This window comes from Lithobates pipiens, unplaced genomic scaffold (genome assembly GCF_037356315.1).
Source record: "Lithobates pipiens isolate NorthernLeopardFrog02 unplaced genomic scaffold, aLitPip1_a1.2 Scaffold_27, whole genome shotgun sequence".
NCBI lineage: Eukaryota > Metazoa > Chordata > Amphibia > Anura > Ranidae > Lithobates > Lithobates pipiens.
In genome coordinates this window covers 84306683-84328637 of record NW_027507788.1, presented here as the reverse complement: position 1 = coordinate 84328637, position 21955 = coordinate 84306683, and the positions used below count along the sequence as shown (strand labels likewise).

At 43.0% G+C, this 21955-nt stretch overlaps 1 protein-coding gene across 2 annotated transcripts in view; it reads right to left on the bottom strand.

Moving 5' to 3' along the window:
* Positions 1 to 4212: 4212 nt before the first annotated feature.
* The window catches only part of LOC143933948 (cathepsin D-like), a 155344-nt gene continuing 137601 nt past the window's right edge, over positions 4213 to 21955 (bottom strand). Inside the window, exons 7-9 of one of the 2 annotated variants that reach the window (XM_077457144.1) lie at positions 13968 to 14112; positions 6028 to 6126; positions 4213 to 5494 (exon numbers count right to left, since the gene is read on the bottom strand). In XM_077457144.1, the coding sequence (XP_077313270.1) occupies positions 5333 to 5494; positions 6028 to 6126; positions 13968 to 14112 (406 nt within the window). In that variant the 3' untranslated portion in view covers positions 4213 to 5332. The remainder of the gene's footprint in view (positions 5495 to 6027; positions 6127 to 13967; positions 14113 to 21955) is intronic. The other variant, XM_077457145.1, reaches the window with a different exon arrangement.

Sequence of the window (21955 nt, the reverse complement as noted above, 5' to 3'; positions counted from 1 at the left end):
TAGGCCCATAATCCACCAAGTAAATACTTGAGGCACTGTGTCTTATGATGTACTCCAAGAAAATAATTTTACAGGTAAGTTGTTTTAAAAATCCTATTTTTCCTTTCCTGATGGACTCCATGGCAACCTACATGTGGGTTAATCCCACCTCTTCTCCAATGCTATTGGACCCCACTCCTATAAATTTGAGCTCACCACTAGAGACTGCGTTCCGTAATTAGCCAACTTTTTAACAATAGGTGGGACCTCCATCTGACATGGAGTCCATCAGGAAAGGAAAATTATGGTAAGTATTTGATAATACATTTTCTGCTTTCCTGACAGACTCCATGGCAGCCTACATATGGGAAATAACTAGCCAGTCTACACGGGTGGGTATGCTGATCAACAAAAACATTTAATTTAAGCTGTCAACTAACAGGATTCTTAAACCAAAGTTCACAGAAGATAGAGAAGCAGGCTCTATGTAGTAATGTGATATAAAGGTATTACTGAAGGCTCATGATGATGATTTGCAGATGACGTCTGGAGCCACATGATGGGCTGCTGCCCACGAAGCCGTCATATCCCTGGTGGAATGTGCTATCAGCACCTCTGGAGGAGCCAAGCCCTTAGCCCTATAAGCCTGCTGAATAGATTGGACAATCCAGGCCGCAATCCTGGTCGAAGCTTGCTTCCCTGTTACTGCCAGAGTGCAAGATAAACAGGTAGTCTATTGATTGTAGGTCCAATGAGGAGGACAAAAAAGGATAGCAGTCTTTAGCGGTGAGCTCAAATTTATGGGACAGGGGTCCTATTGCATTGGAGAGGAGGCGGGGTTAACCCACACGTAGGCTGCCATGGAGTCTGTCAGGAAAAGGTATTTAACAGTTTATATTTACTAAGACTATTGCATTTCCAATTTTTCTGTACTGTGGGAGACCAGATATAGTGAATGCAGGGTAATGTGTTTAGTAACACTTTAATTGAACAAGCTGATGTTAGAAGCTGATGAGCTACCCTGCATAACTGCTCCAGCATTTGCCATTTCCAGTTTAAGTAAATCAATCCCAAAGTCTACTGCTAAACAGCCAGAAGATAGGGAGTCAACCAGTCTACCTGATAAAATGCAGAAGTCTGGGTGACACGTACAGTACACTCCATCCCAAACCATGCCCTTGGCCAGCTGGGGCTGTCTGTCACACTAGCATTAAACATCTATCAATGTAAACATGTTTTTATGTCTTTGCTAACCTGCACTCCAGGGGTGATCAATACGTATACCACTTAAGAAACATAATGCAACTCACAATCACATTTATAAGCATCTGGAATGTCTAATAAACATGCAACATTAATTAATTTATAAATTAATCTTTAATGCTCTGGGACTAGGAAACTATACTGTATATTTAATGTCTATTGAGTTGCTCGCTCATGTCAGCCATATGTATTTCATAAATCAGAGTATAAAACTTACCCTTCACAATTGTATATCATTTATCTTCTATGTTTTGTATAACAGAATACTTTGTCCACGAGTTCTCAAAGTAGAATTCCAGCCTCAACATTTTTTGTTTTGGTCAGGGTAAGGAAGAGTTAGGACCTCTGTCATTTCTGTCTGAAAGACTAGGTTCACACTGAGCTGTGGGAATGAAGCCATGCTAGTTTAGCTGAACTCGCACGATTTCACTCACGCATGTCAGTCCAGATTTCAGCGATTTCACAGACATTTGTGAGGGTTTCTGCACAGATGTCAATGGAAACCACACACCAAAATCGCAAAAAGTAGTACAGAAACGACTTTTTGAAATTGGTGCGATGCCGCAAAAATGCAGCGTCGCACCGATTAGGATGGTGCCATTGCCGGCAATTACCGCCAATCTGACATGTCAAAACGCACCAATGTGCACCTGGGCTAAAGCTGGGAAATTTCTCACTACTTTCTGTCTCAGAGATTCTGACTTTGACTGCATTCACCTGGACAGGTCTCCCATTTTTATTCAGAATAAAGCGGAACTTAACTCTGGGGAGGTAAGTTCTGCTTTATTCAGAATTTTTGGAAACTTTTTTTGTTTCTATTACTTTTTTATTTTTGGCCACACCCCCACCACCATTCTGGCCTCAGCCAGAATGATGTGTTACTGGTCCTGCAGCCTCCTGGGATATTTACATTACATATCACAAGAGGCTACAGGATCGGCACACAGAGCAGCTGGGGGGTGTACCCAGCATGTTAATGATGGTATAATCATGTTTGAATGTGTATTGTATCCAATTATTGATTTGATTACATTTTCATCAATTATTATAATATGCCCAAAATGGCCACTTATTTAATATCATATACTATATCTACCGTATGTCTCATCCGACCTGAGTGGTGTGTTTCATATAAAGTCCCAATTTCCCCTAATTTTTCCCCCTTTTTTCCCTTTATGTTTTCATATAAATAGGGATGGAGACCTGTGTACCAGATGGTCATGGTCTCATATAAAGTCCCAACTTGTTCTCCTTCTATGCATGTCAATGGAGTCGGCTTCCTGCATTGAGAAGAAGCAGCCAAATGCAAAAGACCAAGCAGTGGGACAGTGCTGGAATTGCTGTGTGAGAATGTGTTTTGAAGAAAATAATATATAAATATAGGTAAGAGGGAGGGAAAAAACATGGCGGTGGGGGGTAACAAAATTAAGATTTTCAATTTATCACTTTCAACCCTGGTGATAAAGGTCACAGGATAGAAAATTAATCTCCTCAACAGGGACACTGACAGCAATAAAAAGCTAAGAGGTAGTGGTAGAGGGGTGCTGGACACGGATTTTCACAGGTTATCAAGTAATTTCTTTGAACCCAATTGACCTATATTTGGCAGCTCACCATGAAGAAAGGGATCCCCCCGGAGAAGACATTGAAGTGTAATATCTCAAAGAGAGCACCAAGTTAAAATTCTGTAGGAGTCTGTATTATTCTACTGGTTACAGCAATGCAGTTGGGCTCACAAAATCTCATCAGAGCTGAGTGATATGGCAGAATGTTAAATGGAGTCAAAAGTAATTCTAAAGCCTCATACACATGATCAGACTTTGTACAAACTTTCCCGTGGACTTTTGTACAAAGGGCATTGGCCGTAAGTTTGTATTGCATACACACGATCGGACTATTTAGGCAACAAACACGAACGTAGTGACGTTTCAAAGTATTGACAACACTTCAGAAGAGGATGTTCAGTTACTCCAGCGCCACCTTTGGTCAACTTCTGTATTATTGTCTGATCTTTTGCATTGGTTCTGAGCATGTGTATTTGTACTTTGTACAAAAGTGGTTTTGTGTAAATGCGATCGGACTTTGCTCCATCGGACTTATGTTGTCAAAAAGTTTGTCAGTTCGCACAGCCAACAACAGTCCGATCAAACCGGTCGGATGTTGCTCCAAAACAGCTAATTTGCATGTTTGTTGTCAAAAAGTCCGATCGTGTGTACGGGCCTTAAGAAAACTGATCTGCAGGCAGAGGATGTAATAACCAACGGCCAGTGCAGGTGTTCACAGTAACAATGAAATCCTTACAGGGGGTTGTCCCCAGTTTATCAAAAAGTACAGTACCTCAAATGTTTTCGCCAAAATTCCACTTTAACTGTGTAGAGCATGAGCCTGGCCTGAGCTGCCTTAACTGAAAGTGACTATACTGACTACCTTAGGCCTAAATCCAGGGAAGCCCTACATCATTTAAACCCTACTCATTGGCTAGGTTCTAATAATGCTATCTAGACTAAAATGTCCATAATGAAGATCTTCGGTGGCTATCAATGACACTAGGGATTTATTGCTGCTAATGCAATACTAATGTGTGCTGAATGGGTGGAATGACTCAGATTGGCTCATCCTCCTGTGGACAAAAAGGCTAACATGAGGTCTTATATGCTTACCTTTCAGGTGGCCCATATATTAAAAAGCTGTTGCATCTCTGCTCCACAGCTGCTGCTAAATTGAATGCAGTGCGTGCAATAGGATTTTTTTTACATAACGTCTACCGTAATGCTTAATATAGTGTTTAACTTGATCCAAGCATACTCAGATTCAACTCAGGGACATTTATCAGAAGATATATATGGTAGTGTGTTCTGCACCTGCATTCACAAAAAAGAACAATCTCCAAAACAGCGCATAAGGCAACCTTAAGCCAATAGTTATGATGTTCTGTATATACATGTGGTGGTTGGATGATAGTACAGAGAATTATTTATGAAAGGAGATTTTATTTAAATACATGCAAAGCTTGAATTAGAGGAAGCCTCCTTTGATACCATTAGACTTGATTGATTGATTGATTGATTATGATTTGCAACACAGAGTTTACAATCTATCTTTATTGTCTAGCAACTATTCATATTTGCAAAATGTTACATGAAAGCAGCTTGGTCATTTAAATAAATGGTTGCAAAGGGTCTGCAGCAGTCATTATTTTATTTGATTTGATTCAGTTGCCAATGACAAATGTAACATAAGCACATTTATTTTATCTTTGCCTCCATTTTTCCCTCTTCTTTCGTCTTGCCTTCAGTTTTTTTTATACAATTTTTCCACCGACATTCTTTATTTTTTTTTGTAAATTATATCACAACATTCCTATATTTTCAACTGTATACACATTTTGCCTTAGCTGGTACACATAACTATTGAAGCAATGCATTTTAGGAGAAGCCAAATAGGAAAGACTTTAACAAGGCAGAAGCAGCATGACCTGTGGCATCAAATAAAGTGAACCTGAACTGGGCCTGCACTCTCTCCAAATTAAGATTAAGCCTCCCCTCCTGGAACCAATTCCGACTTCTGTTAAAGTATTAAAGGCAGCAGAGGCTCTGGCATTTGACAGTGAAATAACAGAAGATGAGGCTTAGCATTCAGAGGGGCACACTTATGTAGTCCCAACTTGGAGACAAGACTAGGCCCTGTATATAGTCTGCACCTAAAATACAAGGTTATGCAAAATGACATAGGGATGGAAGTTCTCACGTAAAATTGTAACTAAAGAAGGTCCTGCAACATCATTTTTCATTAGGGTCTGAACTACTGTACCCATGGAGCTACTCATAACATTATGAAGGTTTTCATGGAAATAGACTGAAGTATTAGCATATCTATGGACAGAGCTGCCAAAACATGGAATTAGGGGCTCACACAAAATAAGAACCCAAGTAAATAGCTAAAGGCATGTGGGTTGGGAACAGAAAGACACATTTTGAAACAGAATATTTTCTCCCTTGTTATAATGCCGCTACTTTGCTTGTAAGTACAAAAAAAAGGGGAAATTTCTGGCATAGTAGGTGTTAAACTTATTTCCACCCAAGTTAGTCATCTAAATTGATCTTGCAAAGCCAACTCGATTGGTGTCTCGGTCAAACACTGTGTAGTATCTCCCAATAAACACATCCCCGATAATCCAGAATGGTCCTGCAGGCGGGGGAATGTCCAAACCCATGAATCCGCTGAGGCACAAATTTTTACCCATCTTCGATATCTATATGGAAAAAAAGAATGATTAGTAGTTGCAAGCTGAAGGTGAATATTGTGATAATAAAAGTTAACATTTCTTTACTGAAAAAATTGGGCACAAATATTAAAAGCCCAACAAAGCACCTTTAACGTGAGGTGAAATCAAGGAGTTTGTCAGGTGTGATCTATTAATTAATTGCACGTTTAATATTTAACATTAAATGAACAGTAAATGTTATTTGTACTTAAGATTCATGTCCCAAAAATGTTCTGGTCAGATTTTTAAGAAACCAAAAACAGACTGAATGGTCCATTTGAATTGCTAGAGGTATAGTATGTATGGAGTTTATGGATTTTGGGTTCACAACAAACAGCAAAGAGAACATCTCATGCTAGTATGTCCTTGCAGCTGCTTGTAGTATGAGCCGGAAGATGTGGTATACCAAACTTTGTGTGTCCTAATATGAAGCTGTCAATCCAATTTCAATATATGGAATACCCAGATGCTCTTGTATGGGTATAATGAGGTGACAGGTATAAGACAGGCATGAAATGTACCTTTAGGACATACTCTTCTCCTGTAAGGTTGTACTGCACTCCTCCCAGAATGAAAGAAATAACAGGCAGCGATGGTATTTTACTGCAGTTTACCATATACTAAGTAAAAAAACACACAACATCAAAATTAATCAAAATAGACTGGTAACAGAAATAATCTACACATTCAGCAAAAGCAGGAAGTGCTCAGCCACTCTCTCCCCAGCCTAAGTATATGGGAACCATTACCTTATACATTCAGTTTAGAATATAAATGAAAGGAAAAACATTTGTGTGTGTGTGTGTGTATATATATATATATATATATATATATATACACACACACACACACATACACACATACATATACATAATATATATACACATACATATATACATACACACATACATACATACATATACATAATATATATATATACACATACATACATACACACACACACACACACACACACACACACACACACACACACACACACACACAAAATACTTTTCTTTTTTTTTTTTTTTTATAAGTTGGCACATAATTCTTGTTCTCAGCTGCATAAGGGCCTTAGAGATAGGGGTGGAGAAAATGGAAAATTGTATACTCACCTTTCGGTAATTTTACTTTCCTGGTGCATCTTCATGGCAGCATACATATGGGTCGTGGCTCCGCCCCCCACAACCTGATAGGACTGGTTAACTATAAATCAAAGACAGACCCGGCTCACAGCATTCTCTGTAACTCTCACCATTTGGGTGGGCATCTGTATGCTGCCATGAAGATGCACCAGGAAAGGAAAATTACGGAAAGGTGAGTATACAATTTTCCATTTTCCTGGCGCATCATGGCAGCATACATATGGGGACTAACTCGCCATACGGGAAGGTGCAAGAAAATTTTATAATCATCAGTAGCGCAAGTATGCACCATGAATTGGGAGGACCATATTGCAGACTTTCAAATACCTTAGGAGACTCAGCGCTGAGCTGTCCACAGAGCTGGCACTGCCCTAGTTAAATGTGCTCTGAAGACCTCCGAAAACAGGAAAGCCCTGAAGAGTAGGCTCTTTTAATTGTTTTAACAATCTAGGAGGTGACTGAGCATGTTGATGCTGACTGACCCTGCCTTAGGCCACGCTGGAGCCAAGAACATATTTCAGCTTTCCTGAATGAAAAGGTAGCTGCCAAGCAGGCCACCAGCGTTAGCTCAACAACCAGGGAATATGGTTCTCTCACTCAACCAAGAAAGACGGCAAATTTACTTCCTGGTTAAATTGGAAGGAGAAAGACACCCCATGGATAAAAGCAGTCTGGAGTTTTAGGACTATTCTGTTCTGTCTGGGTATAATGTTAAGTGAGGCTCCTTGAGTACAAAGCCTGCAGTTCTGACATCCTTCACAGAGGTTGTAGCAACCAGAATAAGGTCTTTAGGGTTTGCAGAGTGTAGTCAGTTCAGTAGGATAGAAATTAGGCCTTGATAGAAATGTGGACCATAAGCAAGTTCCACATAGGGAACAATGGTTTCCTGTGAGGCCTATAACTTCATGCAAGCCTTTAAAGGATTGCATCACTAAAGGGTTAAGGACTAATTGACCTCTGCAGTGTAGGCAAAGCTGAACTTTGAGCTTTAAACATATTTGAACCTAGTCCCTTGTTCAGCCCCAGTTGTAAGAACTGTGGAACCTTGGCTGGTTTAGGTGATAAAGGACTCCAGGCTTTGCCGTGTGAGATCTGCATAATTTTCCCATATTCTTAGGTAAATCTTATTCATGAAGACCTCTCTGGATTGACACAACGTAGGCACTACCTTCACTGAGCATAATTGACCTGGTAGCCACTACCTCTCAACTTCCATGCCATCAAAAGTAATCTCTTGGAGCTGGAAGGTCTTTGAAATGAGACCCCCAACCTTTCTAGATGGGGTCTGATGTGATAATGTTCCATCTGAAAACAATTGGTCAGTTACGAAGAACCAAGGATACTCCGGCACTATTCTGCTGGAAGAGACTTCACTCCCAATACACCTTTGGCTTTCTCTGTCAGAGGATGGAAATTCCCTTGTGTGAGTTCTACTGATTTTTTTCCTGTCGCTATTGCAGACAGTAAGACCTTTGTGAATGCCCTGGGTGAGATGTACAGACCAAAGGGGAGGAACTCAACTGGTAAAGGAATTGAGGATGAATTGCGACAAGTAGGTGTCTGATAAACCTACAGGAGAATCCAGCCTCCCAGATTTATGAATAATATAATTGATTGGAGATTTTCCATCTTGCACAACTCTAACTTCCTGTGCTGCGTGTCAAATTTTAAATTTTTTTTTAAACTTTGCACTGGGCACAGATTACCTGTTTTTAATTTTTTTGCTGGGAACAGAGGGGAACCAAATCCTCATCTCCTCTGGGTATCCAGAACCTTAACGATTGCTTTTTTTTTTTTTTTTTTGATCCAGCTACACACTGGAACATCATTTTTTACTTTTCCATCAACTCTGGTAGCCTTGCTGACTGGAAGAGATTGAAAGGTGAACTTCCCACCTGTCAATGTTATATGATCGTTATGCTCATTGAATTATGCCCCTGCATGGGTGAGTTTGTCATGTTATACTTTTTCGATAAAAAATTATTGTACCAGAAAGGCGGACCTCCCTTAAACCTCCACCAATGTCACGCCAATATAGCTGATATGGGCCATTAATCCTGAAGGTTTTCCCACCAGGTTTGTGTGTAAAGCTTCACACAGGCACCCCCTGGATTAGTGCACCCTTAAAAAGGGACTTCTGCTGTACTCCTAGGACAGGAGCCTTAGATATTTAAGGCTTCAATAATGAAGAATGGGTACTTCTCCAGTTAGTTTACTAATCTCTTCCACGCCTGTAGGATTGTGCCTCCTGGTGTCTACTTGGGAGTCACCACCTTTATGCTGGACCTTTGAATTTTCTGTTTTTTGTCAGAGGATATTTGCCCTGACCCTCTAATGGTCACCCTTGAGATGGCTGTATCCTGTCTACTCCCGAATAGATTGGATCTGTGTTCTGGTGTCTTGCACTCTTTTTTTTTTTTTTTTTTTGCGGGATCCACCAACCATGGCTTCAGCCATAATGCACTCCTTGCAGTGACCGTGGGAAACATCGCTCTTGAAAAACATCAATTGACGTCTGACACATCCACCACAGAGTATGCCACCAATTTCAGCTCTTATAAAGCTGTTACCACCTTGTCTATTCACTTCTTCCAGACGGCTTAATTAAAAGGTTACTCCACTTTTTTAATCTGCAGGGCTATAATTTTCCTGTTTGTATGACTGGTTCACCGATCTTCCTAGAAGTCTGCGTCAAGACAAAAGTCTGATTCTTTGGCATCCACTGCAATAAAAAAAATTCATTTTGATAAGATACTCCCAATAGGGAATCACGTCTAAAGGGATGCAGACCCTGCCACTTTCCCAGCTGGTTGACAATTATGAAACCACTACCATTAGACTCATTCAGCACATGGGCTGGTTATTGCTGATGTGCCAGTACCTGCAGATGTTACAGTGTGTAGGAACATTTCAAATCTAGATCTAATTTTCGGACTAGAGCCTCCTTGAATGTGACATGTCTTTGCCAGCTACATTCATGATGCATCAATCATTGGAGGAGACTGCAGCAGGTTGACCTCTGGCTTTTTCGGGGGGATACAGTTTTGACAGCCTGTTTATGAGGGCATTTTCCTCTGACCCCTTCAATTGTTCCTGGATTAACTCTTCCAGTTGTTCAGTGAAGGAAATTAGTACTTTTTAACCTTGTGGAGAGTTTCCTCCACTTCAACCCAGGCAATTGCATCCTTAGCTGCCCTTGCAGAAAAAATCTCTATTGGGCAATCTTCAAAGCTTGTGCAAGCTTTCCTATTTGGACACCACCTACTGGTTCTGGCTAGAAGCGCTAGGCAATTTATGCACTGTAGCTTGTCAAGCGAAGACTTCCCACCACGAATGCAGCAACCATTAGGGCTGGTAATCTGTGGCATTTGTAAACGGGGAGCAAACAAAATGAGAGGTGATGGTGATGACATTGATCAATCTTGCCTGTATGTCTGCACTTTGAATGGTGACTATTCTGGCTTTAGCAGGCTCTCTTCATCTTGAGGTCCTTGCAGTGGTAGTTCTGGTTGGAGGTGCTAGGCAATTTATGCACTGTAGCTTGTCAAGCAATGACTTTCCACCACGAATGCAGCGACCATTAGAGCTGATAATGTGTGGTGTTTGTAAACAGGGAGCAAACAAAACGAGAGGTGAGATGATGACATTGATCAATGTCTGCACTTTGAACAGTGACTGTTTTGGCTTTTAGCAGGTTCTCTTCATCTTGAGGTCCTTGCACGGCTGTATAGTGCTTGTTCATTTGACACACTAGCTTGGCAGGCAATGACTTTCCACAACAAATGCGATAATTTGTGATGTTTGTAAACAGGGAGCAATGATAATGAGGGGTGAGGTGATGAGATTTAATCAACATTGCCTCGATGTCTGTTCTTAGATGGTGACTTGTCTTGACCGTCAGAAGGCTCCCTCCATCTTGAAGTCCTTACAGGACTATAGATATTGGCTCCCTTTTTCTCAATCTTCACTATTTACCTAATCCCTATACCTTAAAGGCAATCCCATAGAAACAAACAAAGCAGCTGATTGAAATGAAAAACAGAATAATGCTAAGTCTCCACTATTGCGACCTGAAAGTCGCACGACTTTGCCAAAAATGTGATGCGACTCGGAGCAATGCCCATTATACTCCCAAGGTCCATGAACACAGACATGAACGGACTCGTTGGAAACCATGGAGTACAGCCTGTAATGCAAATTTGCAATAACAAGTCACACTAGTGGAAACCAAGCCCTAACACAGTGATCCCAGAGCAAGCATTGAAAAGGAGATAGGGAAAAACACAGGTGAAAGCCATAAAAAGGGAAACATACCTGCAAACAATGATCACATAAGCATCCAGCATGCAGAATGCATGAGTAGAGAGCTCCACCATTTGTTGCCGAAAAAAATGCCATAAAAACATTTAGAACTCACATTTGCCACTAGTTATGATATCAGTGCCTGAGCCTGTTTAGATCACCAACATGGAAAGCTCTAGCCAGGAAACACAGAGGCCGCATCACTTCCTGTCTGTCATGCTCAGCGTATACTTGCACTGTTGCAGCCATCTTGGAAATGGCAAACGGCCATAACACAGGGAAAGAAGGAAAGGGCATATGGAAAGAAAAAGGAAACGCTGTCGCTTACGCCAAAGCTTGTTTAAAGCTTTCTTTGAGAAGCCTGCACCACCAGAATGGGGCTCCAACCATATAGCTCATTTAGAGACTGTAGAGAAAGGACTTCCACCCAGGGGAGGCTGAAATATGCCCCCCAGACCACCAGAATGGGGATCCAACCATATAGCTCATTTAGAGGCTGTACAGGAAGGACTTCCACCCAGGAGAGGCTTAACCTGGCTGGGGCGACAATCGGTAAGGGATACCTCGTGATTCAAGTCCTGATCAGGTGAGGAAAAAAAGGAGAATGCTGTGAGCCGGGTCTGTCTTTGATTTATAGTTAACGAGTCCTATCAGGTTGTGGGGGGCAGAGCCACAACCCATATGTATGCTGCCATGATGCGCCAGGAAACAATAGTAGGCTAATCTTCCCAGTGAACGGCTGTGCAGGAGGGCGTGTCAGCACAAGTCTTGGCCATTGGAGGCCAGGCGGCTGCAGCCTGAAAACTGGCCACACTGTGATAGATGAAGTTTCATGCCTAGTGCGGTCAGTTTAAAATAGGACAACAGTGGGACTGTCAGGATCACCAGGTAATTCACACAAAGGGAGCAATACAAAGAAAACAGGATACTTTCTAAGTACATGGTACAAGAGGCACATCAGAAATATGAAATGTTAGGGTAACATACTCTATATAAGTAGTACAGAACTAGAGATAATGCTTTGTTTTTTATTGCTATAAACCCCATTTTTATTTCAGTCTGCAGCTATTTTCTAAAGCTGTACATTTTTCCTTTCCATTTAGATTTACCAAAACCATACAACATGAGGACAAATCTACACTTTCAATTTGTATGCAGTAAGTCAGGCCCTTCCACTACATAGCTAAAGGTAAATCTAAAGCCGCGTACACACGGGCGGACTGTCTGGCCAACTTAGTCCGTCGAAACACATTTCATCGGACAGTCCGCTCGTGTGTGGGCTTCAGCGGACTTTTTCAGCGTGCAGTCTGGCGGACTAAGCATTTCGGAATTTTCGTAATATTGTCCGTCAGACTTTGGTTTCAGCGGACAATCCGCTCATGAGTAGGCTAGTTCGACGGACTAAGTATGGCGCATGCTCAGAAAGGATTTACACGGCGAAAGGTTGCATTGCTGTGTATTGGACTTCCTATTTCTAGTCCCGTCGTACGTGCTGTACACGTCATCGCGCAAACTTTCGACGGACTGTTTGTGCATCCGTGTGTGGTCAAGTCCATTCATTCGAAAGTAGGACGGACTGTCCGTCGGATTGTCTGACGGACTAAGTTGGCCATACAGTCCGCCCATGTGTACGCGGCTTAAAAGTAATTGAACAAGAAAATTGTATAATGCATAGCCGGCTAGAAGTAAATTCTTGTCTACTTTTACCTTAGGGCATTCTGATTGCTGTACACTACTTTTTACACATATCTGCACAGAGCTTTAGGTGAAACTGCAGACATCCACTGCAACAGTAAATTAAACTACAGTGAAATAATTCTAGCAAGTCCTCAGAATAAGGCCTCATTCGCATTGGGTGTTTAACCCCAGTGCATGCGGCTTCATTGTTTAGGTGGGAAGGGTGTAAGGCACAGGTGCATCACTCAACCCCGCTATGGTTGACCGCTGTTGCAGATGGATAGTACACCCAGCGGTAGTAACGTTTACAGCAGTATGCACACCACACAGGGATGAATGATTGGAATACAAGAAATCTGCATAAACCTAAACGCATTGGGACCAGAAAGGCTTCCAAGGCTATTTTTTTCTCAGACTACAAAGGAAGTTATAATGAAGGCAGACTTTTCCTCATTTAGGTCTTAGAGAGTAAATAGGGAAATGATCTCCTTACTCAGCTTTTCTAGAAGTTGTGGACAAAAAGGTAGGGACTGGGTATAAAAGGAGGAAAGCACCAAAGGCAGGACAAGATAAAGCCCAGATTCAATTTTATTCAGAATTTTTATGTCATAAAAAGCCAACACTTTTTGAGGGTTCAAAGGGTCACCCTTCATTGGGGCTTGCCATTTGACTGATACAATTAGAAGGATCCTGAAGGGTAATTAGTATGATTGCAGGTGCCTTTTAAAGAAAATCTATCACCCTATTTTTTACAGTTTTGTCCCCTATGGGACAATGGAGGTACATGTAGTACTTGGTCTTATGTTTCAAAGTGCTTTCTAACTCTAGGTATGAGATCCAACCTGCACTCCCTCCCCTCCTACCAAGAAGAAGACCTAAAAATAACTATGAAGGAGACAGGTGATTCAAAGGTTCAGCTTGTCTTGGCTGTGACCACTTTCCTCAGATATGCAATGGCAAGAGGAATGCAGCAAGCCACAGCTATGAATTGCCCATTTCCTTCATAGGTGTTGACAGGTCACATGCAGCAGGAAGGGAGGGGTGCAGGTCAAACCTCCTGACTAGGATTAGAAAAACTTCAGACAAATAACTACATATAGTTTGTTCCATAAAGGACAGAACTTTAAAAAAAATGATGATAGATCTTCTTTGAAGCTTTCCTCCTTGCTCACCCTTTTATCACTTAGCAGCCCATTTCAAAGGAGGTATGGTTATTCCTACAAACATTTGCTACGGAAATTAGAAAGATAAAAAATATGCAGTCAAGTATTCTAAAATATTTGTAATCTTTTCAATGTACCCATATAATTCATCTATAGATTAAGTATAGTTCTTACCTCACCAGCCAAAAGTGGAAGAGCACCCATTGCTCTGTGGAGAGCACTTATTTCTGCAGTTGGTCCTGTAATCAGAGAAGTCCCAGTGTCTACTATGGCTTGGCAACCACCTTTGCACAGAGTGAGTTGACTACCAACTCTTACTCTGTGGAGAGGAAAGGAAAATCTTAAGCCTTCCAATTCTGATATCTTTTTTACAGGTCAGTAAAAAGCAAAAGCTAAAGAATAAGTCCATCCAAAAGTAACATTTCATTTTCTATAAAAAGGTTAAAAATGGAGTCACTTATCAACCTTTTATATGTCTTAGTAAATTTGGTGAAAAACTCTGTTATTAAGTTTAAAGGTCTGCTCACACACTGTGGTCATTATAAGATGCAGTCATTTTCTGGAGGATGCAGAAAGAGTGCCTAAACCTAAATCGTACTGCTGCAGGAGCGGAACTTCATTCTCTCGATCAACATTGATTGCAATCCTTATGCTGCTTGCATTAGTAAATAGATATGACATTATATCATATTTACTTGTTTAAATATGGTTTTAAAGGCAGAAGATTTTTCATCTTAATGCATATGCATTAACCAGTTATCAACCGCACCATAGCCGAATGACGGCTCAAGCGGCTCGATAACTCTGGGAGGGCGTACTATGTCGTCCTCCCAGAATTGCGCTCCAGCACGCCCCCTGCCTGTGCCTGCCAGGTTCACGGGACCCAGCGGATCATGGATTGCGGTAAAGGGCCAATGACAGCAGCCCTTTACCATGTGATCGCTCCGTCCAATGACTGAGCAATCAAGGTAAACAAACCAGCATCATGTCTGGTTCTCTCCGCTGCTCACACGGATCTTTTAAGCAGAAGAGGGAGAAGCTGCTTCCTGAGGCTGCTTCAGGTCATTTTTTTCATAGTGCCAGTGCCCCAATCCATGCCAGATCAGTGCTCCAGTCCATGGCAGCAGTGCCAGATCAGAGCCCAGCAGCGCCAGATCAGTGCCCTTCAGTACCCCAGTCTGTGCCAACAGTGCCCCAGTCCATGCCAGCAGTGCCCCAGACCATGCCCCAGTCTGTGCCATATCAGTGCCCAGCAGTGTCATATCAGTGTCCCAATTTGTGCTAGATTAGTGCCCAACAGGGCCCCAGTCCATGCCAGCAGTGCCAGATCAGTGCCCAGCAGTGCCAGATCAGTGACCCAGTCCATGCCATATCAGTGCCAAGCATTGCCCCAATCCATGACATATCAGTGCCCAGAAGTGCCCTATCAGTGCGCAGTGGTGCCTCAATCCATGCCATATCAGTGCCCAGCAGTGCCATATCAGTGCGCAGTGGTGCCATATTAGTGCCCAAATCCATGCCATATCAGTGCCTAGCAGTGCCCCAATCCATGCCATATCAGTGCCCAGCAGTGCCATATCAGTGCCATATCACTGCCCAGCAGTGCCCCATTCGTGCCATATCAGTGCAACATCTGTGCCCCATCAGTGGTCTACGGTGCTACATCATGTGTAATTTGGTGCTCTACGTCAGTGGTCTATGGTGGTCTACGGTGCCACATCATGTGTAATTTGGTGCTCTACATCAGTGGTCCATCAGTGGTCTACGGTGCTCCCTGCATGTTGGGCCTCTGTATGTGGCCAGGCTGTGGAAAAGTCTCACACATGTGGTATTATCATACTCAGGACTCGGGAGGAGTAGCAGAATGTGTTTTGGGGTGTAATTTGTGGTAAGCCTATGCAATATGAGAGAAATAACCCATTAATATGACAATTTTTGGAAAAAAGAAATCTTAATTTTGCAAAAGAATTTTGGGAAAAAATGACAACATGAAAAAACTTACCATGTCTCTTACTAAATACCTTGGAATGTCTACTTTCCAAAAAGGGGTAATTTGGGGGGTATTTTTACTTTCCTCACATTTCAGGGCCTCAAGAAATGAGATAGCCGTCAGTACATCAGGTGTGATCAGTTTTCAATGATTGGCACCAAAGCTATACTTATTTGTGTTATTTTTACCAAAGTCATGTAGCAGTATAAATTTTGACCAAAATTTAAGAAGAAAATTACTAATTACTATTTAATTTTACTATTAGTAAAATTACTAATTTGCAAAATGTTATAACAGAAACGAACAAAAAAGGAATTTTTTTACAAAACTTTCAGGCTTTTTTTATTTAACCGCTTGCCGACCTTGTCCTGCACATATACGTCGGCAGAATGGCACGGCTGGGCAAAGTAGCGCTCCCTACCGCGATCTCCATGACCGTGCCCGTGGGACCTGCGGACTCGATGTCTGCAGGGATACTCGCAATTGTGTCACGGAGCTGAAGAATGGGGAGATGCACAGCATCTCCCTGTTCTGCCTAGTGACAGGACACTGATCGTCTGCTCCCTGTCACCGGGAGCAGTGATCAGTGTTATGTCACTGTAAACCCATCCCCCAGACAGTTAGAATCACTCCCCAGGACACATTTAACCCCTCCTCCGCCCCCTAGTGGTTAACCCCTTTACTGCCAGTGACATTTTTACAGTAATCAATGCAATTTTATAGCATCGATCAAAGTATTAATGCCAATGGTCCTAAAAATGTGTCAAAATTGTCCGATGTGTCCGCGATAATGTCGCAGTCATGATAAAAAACGCTGATCGTTGCCATTACTAGTAAAAAAAAAAAAATATATTAATAAAAATGCCATAAATCTATCCCCTATTTTGTAGATGCAAACCAATAAATAAACGCTTATTGCAATTTTTTTCACCAAAAATATGTCGAAGAATACGTATAAGCCTAAACTGAAGAAAAAAAATGTTTTTTTTAATATATTTTTGGGATATTTATTATAGCAAAAAGTAAAACAAATATTTTTTTTCAATATTGTCACTCTTTTATTTTTTATAGTGCAAAAAAAAAAACCCGCAGAGGTGATCAAATACCACCAATTATCAAGGATGGAAGCATGTATGCAGGGACAGCAATTATTGGACAACCCTACTCTTTTCCCTTGCATACTCATCAAGATAAATAGGATAGGCAATCATTAACATGTCATATACAGATATGCAGCATGCACTCATACCTTCATGGCACAGTGTTTCTTGGTGTGTGGTCTGAGTGGATTGCTTGGTGCGGCTGTGGTTGGTCATGCCCCAGGAGCTGCAACGTGCACCGGGAGTCCCCCCTTCCTACTCCATTAGTGGAGGGGTCGGATGGGCGTTCCGCTGCACATTTCTTCAGTTACTTCCTGATTTCCAGGTCTAGGTAAATTATGCCTTACATCCCAGGAGACTTCAGGATGGGAGTAGGGGTTTTCCCAGCTCAGCACACCTGCCTGCTTGCTTGAGGCAAGGGCAGATGAATTTTCAGGAAGCAAATGCTACATGAATCATCTGTCTGGCCACAGACAGAAATGCTAAAGGGTGTATATCAAAGCGATTTCTCAACAAAATAAAGCATGGAGACATGCAGGGCCGCTGTTAGAAATCATGGGGCCCCATACAGCCTACCTGACGGGGCCCCCTTGACCCCGCCCACAACCCACCCTGGCTCCGCCTACAACCCCACCCCTCATTCCACCCCTGCCTCCACGGTGTCAGGGTGGGGGGGGGGGTGTCTGGAGGAAGGAGCTGGAACATGTAACATTTACAGCGCCCCACCATTCATAACTGCATCTGAATGGAAGAGATGTCAGTGTTTTGACATCTGTGCCCATTCAGTTTGTGTTCCCATACACCACCGACTTGTGTCCATTTACATCAGGCTACCTCACTATGTGCTCATGATGTATGGCTCTGTCAGTGTAACATGACTGTGTGGTGCTGACTTTGTTATGGCTGTGCTGAGTTATAGTCTGTAACACACAGTGCAGCCATTTATAAGGAAAGTCAGCACCACACAGTCATGTTACACTGACAGAGCCATACAGCACCTGCTGTGCTCTGATCATCATAATGATAATAACCATGAGCACACAGAGTCTGGGGACTGCACATTATACAATAGTGTGACCTGTCAGTGTGTGTGTCTGTGCAGGAGACTGCTTGCCTGTGCACCACTGCCATTGTCCAGATTACTCCTGCTGCTCTGTCTGTCTCAGCCGCCTCAGTGATAAGTCCCTTAGGCTGCAGCACTTACTGAATGAAGGGAGCCGTATAACAGTAATATTCATCCGCCGGAGAGGCACACAGTGAGCAGGAAGAACTTTAGTTTGTGCAGGTATACTGAGAGCAGCATGCAATTGTATCCCTGCACCCGAAAATGGAAAAAAAAGTCCCTCTTCTGCTTTCACCTCCTGGGTGGGCCCCTCTAGTAACCTGATGGCGCCCAGGAAATTAATATATATTCCTTATATACCTTAGTAATCAAGTGGGTTCGGGTTAATATAGTTATTCAGCTTTTTTTTTTTTTTGCTTTTTTAGCTAGAAGTTAAAAGCTGCTGGGGCCCCCCCTGCTGGCCAGGCCCGGTACAACAGGGCTGGTTGTACTGCCCTATCAGCGGCCCTGGAGACATGGATGGATGAGTGAGTTTGTTTGAAATATTAAAAATGAATTAAACAGGGTTTTTGGTTTGTGGTGTACAGATGCAGTTTAGTTCTGCATTAAGATTCTAAGTTGGGAGGTGCTGGCAAACATGGTGGTAAAATCAAGCTTCTCTAGGCACACCTGAATTATGATGCTTTTTTGCAAAAGCTCCACACCGTGCATGAATTAATTCGTTTAGTAAGAACTACTGATAAAATGCATTATTTGAGGTAGCAAGCTGTCACACCAAAGGAGAAAAGAAAATATGTTTCCTGTTTTCTGAGCGCTATGACTTCCTCCTTTCCGTCCTCTAATTAACTTTAACGCATAGCTCTCTTATTGGATTTAGCCACAAATGTCCATAGGTGGGTAGAGAACGAGTAAGAAAAAAAAAGTTAGCCCAATTTGTATTAAATAATAAAAAAAAAAAAGACTAGAACTATTGCTGGTATTCCCTTTAAAGTGGTTGTAAACCCGTTAGAACCACTTTTACCTACAGGTAAGCCTAGAGTAAGCCCTTGTACACACGGTCGGACATTCCGACAACCAAATCCGTCGGATTTTGTCCGACGGATCTTGTCCGAAACTGTTGCATACACACTGTCGGACAAAGTTGTTGGAAAATCCGATCTTTCAGAACGTGATGGCGGAATTTCGTTATGATGGGACTACGTTCAGGCTAGTAGCCAATAGCTTTGATGTAGGAATTTGATCTGAGCATGCGTGGCACTTTGTCCGATCGGAATTCTCTACACATGATCGGAGTATGTCTGATCGGAGCATTTTGTCGGAAAATATTTCCGGCAAGTTGGAAAATTTGGTCCAACGGAAACAGTCCGATGCAGACCACACACAGTCGGAATGTCCGTCAAAACGCTCCGATTGGACACATTCCGTCGGAATCTCTGACCATGTGTACAAGGGCTAAGACTTACCTGTAGGTGCTCAAAATATCTCCCAAAACTCCACGGTTTAGGAGATGTTCACAAAAAAGGTCGCCGATGTCTATGGCGCATGCGCCATAGACAACGGCACAGACGCACTTTAGACTCCCCCCATTATGATGACACGTCCCATCCTTGCTGCTAATCTAAATTGTGATAGAAGGCCTACCTCCACCTCAGGTTAGGGGGCTTATAGCATACTCCCAGTATTTCCCCCTTAGCTTCATCCCTTTGGAGCTCTACCCATAAATATTCCACGTCTTCCCTAGCTCCCTTAGTGATGTCAGCTCTCACATTCACTTTACATCCATTCACTTTACATAGTACATTATTCTTGATATATAGACATACCCCTCCCTCTTTTTTTACCCTCTATATCCCTGCGATAAAGGGAATACCCTTGAATGGTTGCCAGCCAATCATGGGAGCTGTTAAACCAGGTCTCTAAAATTCCCTCAAAATCCAAATCCTCCTCGTACAACAGTATCTCTAGTTCACCCATCTTGTCCCCCAGGCTCCTGGCATTGGTTAAAAAGCCACGTAGTTTAGAACGGTCACATACTATCCTCTTATTAGGGTGTTCCAAGATTGCAACTAGGACTTGTTACTATACTTACCTTGGGTTTATGTGCTTTAGTCAACTTACCACTAATTCCCCCAATACTACTCTATGAAATATGTTCCGCACTGACTATCTCTACCTCTGGACCCTCCCTCCCATCGTCTAGTTTAAAAACCCCTCTAACTTTTTGGCTATCTTTACTCCCAGAAGATCTGCACACTCCTCATTTAGGTGCAGTCTGCCCCTTCTATAGTACTGGTGACCGACTGAGACGTCGGCCCAGTCCTCCAGGAACCCAAAAACCTCCTTACTACACCAGCTCCTAAGCCATTTGTTTACTTCCCTAATTTCCCTCTGCATTTCTGGTGTGGCTCGAGGTACCGGTAGTATTCCTGAGAATACTACCTTGGAGGTCCTTTTCCTAAATTTAGCTCCCAGGTCCCTAAAATCGTTCTTTAGGACACTCTATCTGCCTTTGACTTTGTCATTGGTGCCAACGTGCACCATGACAGCTGGGTCTTCCCCAGCCCCTCCCAGTAATCTGTCCACCAGATCCATGATGTCCTGAACCCGAGCACCCAGTAGACAGCCTACAGTTTGGCGCTTCAGGTCTTTGTCACAGATTGCTCTCTCTGTTCTTCTAAGAATTGAATCCCCTACCACCAGAATCTGTCTATCCTTTCCCTTCGCTTCCCTCCTACTCTCACTGGAGGAGTTCTTTCCCTGCCAGCTCGGAGAGTCCCTCAGCCCCAGCAGTGCTGGTCTCTGACTGGTTTCACCAATGTCACTCAATGGAGCATACTTATTGGGATGCTTCAGCCCTGGATTGGCCCCCCAGGCACTTTCCCCTTTATCCTTCCTGACTGTCACCCATCTACTCTTTTCTGGTGCCTGCACTTCTTTGTCTCCACCCACCTCTGTGCTGGCCCCTGCCGACACCTGCTGGGTACGTTCCCGGCTCTCCTTTAGTATGGAAGGTCTTCTCAGTTGCTTCCCTGGATTCAGAACCTGGGCTTCCAGGGAAACAATGTGCTTACATTTTGCATAGCAGTATTCGCCCTTGATGACATAATCAAGGAGCGCATACATTCCGCAAAATGTACACCGAGTCGCATCTCCACACCCGCATATGTTACGGCACGGCTCCTGCAGAAACAGCAGGAGTGGGCCGTTTCTTCAGTGCACATGTGCCGATGACATTGGCACATGCGCATACAGTGAATACCTCCTAAACTGTGCATGTTTAGGAAATATTCACGGTACCTACAGGTACCGTATATACTCGAGTATAAGCCGAGATTTTCAGCCCCTTTTTTTAGGCTGAAAGTGCCCCCCTCGGCTTATACTCGAGTCACCGCCGTCTGTCTACCCGATCAGCGTGTCGTGCAGACAGACGGCGGCCATTCCACTACTCAAAAGCCACGCCTCCCTGTCTGTGATAGGCGGAACACTCAATTTCCCAGCAGTCAGTGGTCCGCCTATCACGGATATCCGCTCATCCTCATACTACGGACGAGGATGAGAGGATGTCCGTGATGGGCGGAACACAGACTGCAGGGAAATTGAGTGTTCCGCCTATCACAGACGGAGGCGCGGCTTTTGAACAGTGGAATGGCCGCCGTCTGTCACAGACGAGAAGAGGTGCGGCGATCCTGGCATGGCCGCCGTATGTGCAGAAGGACACAGGCTCAGGACAAAGGTAGGCTGGACACACAGGGCGGCTGGACACACAGGGATGGACGGACACACAGGGATGGACGGACACACAGGGATGGACGGACACACAGGGATGGACAGGCATGTCTCACCCTCGGCTTATACACGAGTCAATAAGTTTTCCCATTTTTTTTGTGGTAAATTGGGGGCCTCGGCTTATATTCGGATCGACCTATACTCGAGTATATACGGTAAGCCTTATTATAGGCTTACCTGTAAGTAAAAATGGTGTAACAGGGTTTACAACCACTTTAAACGT